Source organism: Limulus polyphemus, unplaced genomic scaffold, assembly GCF_000517525.1.
Source record: "Limulus polyphemus unplaced genomic scaffold, Limulus_polyphemus-2.1.2 Scaffold10469, whole genome shotgun sequence".
Taxonomy (NCBI): Eukaryota; Metazoa; Arthropoda; class Merostomata; order Xiphosura; family Limulidae; genus Limulus; species Limulus polyphemus.
Genome location: NW_013676079.1, coordinates 11,212 through 15,515, shown reverse-complemented (window position 1 = coordinate 15,515; position 4,304 = coordinate 11,212). Strand labels below are relative to the sequence as shown.

At 32.8% G+C, this 4,304-nt stretch overlaps 1 protein-coding gene across 1 annotated transcript in view; it reads left to right on the top strand.

The window, feature by feature from the left end:
• LOC106476402 (nucleolar complex protein 2 homolog) overlaps positions 1 to 4,304 on the top strand; it is a gene marked incomplete at its 5' end in the record, with an annotated part of 18,806 nt that overhangs the window by 3,989 nt on the left and 10,513 nt on the right. The window contains 2 exons of the mRNA XM_013937063.2: positions 413 to 601; positions 2,844 to 2,983. Of these exons, the coding sequence (XP_013792517.2) occupies positions 413 to 601; positions 2,844 to 2,983 (329 nt within the window). The remainder of the gene's footprint in view (positions 1 to 412; positions 602 to 2,843; positions 2,984 to 4,304) is intronic.

The window sequence follows — 4,304 nt, the reverse complement described above, 5'->3', positions numbered from 1 at the left end:
GTTTGAGGTGTGATAACCTTGGAGGGCACAGTGCATATAATGCTAAAGTTTGAGGTTTCATAACCTTTAAGGGGCAGTGCATATAATGCTAAAGTTTGAGGTTTGATAACCTTGGAGGCCACAGTGCATATAATGTTAAAGTTTGAGGTTTCATAACCTTTAAGGGTGCAGTGCATATAATGCTAACATTTGAGGTTTGATAGCATTGGAGGGTGCTGTGCAAGTAGCCTATTTTGTAGTTTTGTAAGCTAAAAACAAGCACTTAAGTGAATATGTATGTTTATATGGTGTATTTTAAGTAATCTTAGAACACTAAAGAAATCATCATAGTAAGTAAGTAGAAGACAGCGAGACCCATCTTTCAGAATGTCGGTGTAAATCTGTGCTATTCTGTTTGTTTTCTGTTATTTAGCACATGTATATGGCATATGTGAGGAACTCTAAATTCACATCTCCATCTTCGTGGCCACTGATCAACTTTATGAAGAAGTCTCTTGTGGAGATGTATGCACTGAATCAGTCTCTGGCATATCAGCATGCTTTCGTGTACATTCGCCAGCTTGCAATACATCTACGGAATGCAATCACTTTAAAGAAAAAGGTCAGTTAATGGAGAGAATAGCAATTTTTGTTTCATTAGAGAATCTTTTGTTTCCAACTGCTAGAATTATTGTAACTTTTGAGTATTGAAAATATTTTGATAAATTTGTTTTTTCAAACATCCATATTTTACTACATGTATAATGAATACCTTGTTTTTGAGTATACTTTGTTACATGTTTTTTGTGCAAAAATATTTCATACTATACATAGATACTAGTTAAAAAATTTAGTGTTACAGAAGTATTGGTACAGTAATATACACTTGTTTAATGTGATGGAAGGTTCAGAATTTACAAATGTCATCATTATCAAGCTATACTGGAAATAAATTAAAAGTGTGATATGAAATACAGGAATAGCAGTTTACCTAATATAAATATACATTTAATCTATTTTTTTAGGACAATTAGATGTTCAACTTGTTACATTTGTAACAGGGTGGAAAAGAAAATTTTAAAATAAAGATTTTCGTTATACATATTTATTGGAGTCTGTAGGATTTAATATGCTTTTTACCAGTTCTGTTTGGTTATCCCATGTGTTCATAGGCTCAGATAGGTGGCTTTACAGTTACCACAAGTGTATTTATAAATAATCCATGAAGACATAGGGGTAGCAGAAGGTTTTTATTCTAAACAAAATCTGATTTATAAAAGCAAATTTGAAAATTATTTGTGATTTAATCTGTGGATACTAAGTTTCATAGCATGTTCTTTTTTATTTGACAAGAATTTGTGGTGTTTGAAAAAATATAATGAATAACCAATATTTTTGGCATGTTTTGTTAAGAGGTTATATGAGGATAGAGATAGTTATAAGATGTTGTATGCTCTGTCAAGAAGATTTTAGAATCAAGTCATTAAAGTGAGTGTGTAACTATTTTCTTGTGATAAATATCTGTTGAAAGTTTGTTATTTATTCTACTGACCAGAACATCTAAAAAATATAATTCAAGGAAGATTTACTTCTGAAATACTAAAAACCTTTTCTTGTTGAGTTGCTTTCATGCTGTCAAAAACCATGAGACTTCAAATTCTAAATGTTCTTGACATAATGCAGAGCATATGTCAACTTACCCAGAATTCTCCACTCTCCCAGCTTATTACACATGCATTAGGAGTCTTACATAATCACTGCTTTCCTGTCCATATTTCTTTCTTTACGGTCTTGTTCATATAATATATTCCTTCTGATTGTGAGGAGGAGGATGGAAGTAAGGTAAGTGTGTGAAAGTAATTCTGAATATGTAAAACTGAAGTCAGGTAGACTTAACTCTGAAATACTAAAAGTCAGAACATCCACACTGATATAGAGAAGGAAACTGGTAAGTGTAATAAGTGGTAGGAAGGTAACAATATGGACCCTAGAACGGTGGTAGGAAGGTAACAATATGGACCCTAGAACGGTGGTAGGAAGGTAACAACATGGACCCTAGAACGGTGGTAGGAAGGTAACAATATGGACCCTAGAACTGTGGTAGGAAGGTAACAACAGTAACTCTTAAGAGTTTACTTGCTGTCTTCCCTCTAGCCTTACTGGTTCATAGTTAGGGGTAGCAGTGTTCAACTAGCTTTTTGACAGTCACTGGAGGTACTGATAAATTATTAATTAATCAAATCAATAAAAAAATTTGAAAGTAACTTTTATTTATTGTAAATATTTTTGAAAATAGCAGACTAAATTCATTTTCAAAATGAAATGAAAATTTTACCATTAACCCATTGGATGTTTATTGTGATAATAGTAAATTTCAAAGGAAGTTTTCCTGTTAATTATATAGAAAGAGGAGCTGAAAGTTAAGATTTCTTGTTGATGATATGGATATTTACAAATGGTAGCTGGAAGTTGAGATTTCTTGTTGATGATATGGACATTTACTGAGTGGAACTGAGAGCTGAGATTTCTTGTTCACATTTATTAAGTGGAACTGAGAGTTGAGATGTCTTTTTGATGATGTGGATATTTACTGTGTGGAACTGAGAGTTGAGATTTCTTGTTCACATTTATGAAGTGGAACTGAGAGTCGAGATGTCTTTTTGATGATGTGGATATTTACTGAGTGGAACTGAGAGTTGAGATTTCTTGTTGATGATATGGATATTTACTGTGTGGAACTAAGAGTTTAGATGTCTTTTTGATGATGTGGATATTTACAAAGGGGAATTGAGAGTTAAGATTTCTTGTTGATGATGTTTATTTGCATTAAGTTAAGCTGTTACCTTGGTTGTTGTCTTGTTTAGGATTCACATCAAGCAGTCTACAATTGGCAGTACATACACTGTCTTCTGCTATGGAGCCACCTTTTGTCAACTTTATGTCCCAGTGAAAGTCTACAACCACTCATGTACCCTTTAATCCAGATCACCATTGGAACTATCAAGTATGTATCGTTTATTGAATATTAATGTTTTAGATGGGTTTTTTGCTTCCAGAAGTAGTGAGTAGCATGCAAGCTTACTTAGTGTTTCTTGTTTAGTGAACACTTCTATATTCTCTAAAAATGTTTCCTGTTTTGTGTGCTGTTTTAACAGTACAACATTAGTCATGAACTGTGGCAAGATTATTAACAACAAGTTGTTCTGGGTCATTATGTTTTGGTGTCTTATGTACTTTCTCGGGAAAAATTGTCAAATAGTAGAACGTGCATGTAAAGGTGCACAGTGAATCTTTCTCATGGATTGTGTCTAGTTTACTATCACCATAATTACCTGTTGTTCTGGGTCATGATGTTTAGGTGTCTCATGCATTTTCTCACAGGAAGGATTGACATATACTATAAAATGCTATATAGAGATTGACAGTGAATGTTGGTCATGGAATATGGTTAGTTTATTTCACCCTAGTTACTTATTGTTATGAGTCAATACACTTTAATGTCTCTGTCATTTTGTCAGAGGAAAGATTACTGTATACTAGAACATGCTGTATAGAGGTGGATAGTAATCTTTACTGTATACTAGAACATGCTATATAGAGGTGGATAGTGATCTTTACTGTATACTAGAACATGCTATATAGAGGTGGATAGTAATCTTTACTGTATACTAGAACATGCTATATAGAGGTGGATAGTGATCTTTACTGTATACTAGAACATGCTATATAGAGGTGGATAGTCTAGTATACAGTAACTATTAACATGCTATATAGAGGTGGATAGTGATATGTTCTAGTATACAGTAAAGATCACTATCCACCTCTATATAGCATGTTCTAGTATACAGTAAAGATTACTATCCACCTCTATATAGCATTTACTGTATACTAGAACATGCTATATAGAGGTGGATAGTGATCTTTAGTGTATACTAGAACATACTATATAGAGGTGGATAGTGATCTTTACTGTATACGATAACATGCTATATAGAGGTGGATAGTGATCTTTTCCAGAGGCAACTTGAGAACGTTTCCTTATTTCATAATCAAGAGTAATCAAAATCTGTGTATGCCTGATGTTAAAGTTAATATTTTGTTAGGGTGTAGTGAAAATCTGGGTATACCTAATGTTAAAGTTGATATTTTCTTAGGGTGTAGTGAAAATCTGTGTATACCTAATGTTAAAGTTAATGTTTTTGTTAGGGTGTAGTGAAAATCTGTGTATACCTAATGTTAAAGTTAATATTTTTGTTAGGGTGTAGTGAAAATCTGTGTATACCTAATGTTAAAGTTAATATTTTTGTTAGGGTGTAGTGAAAATC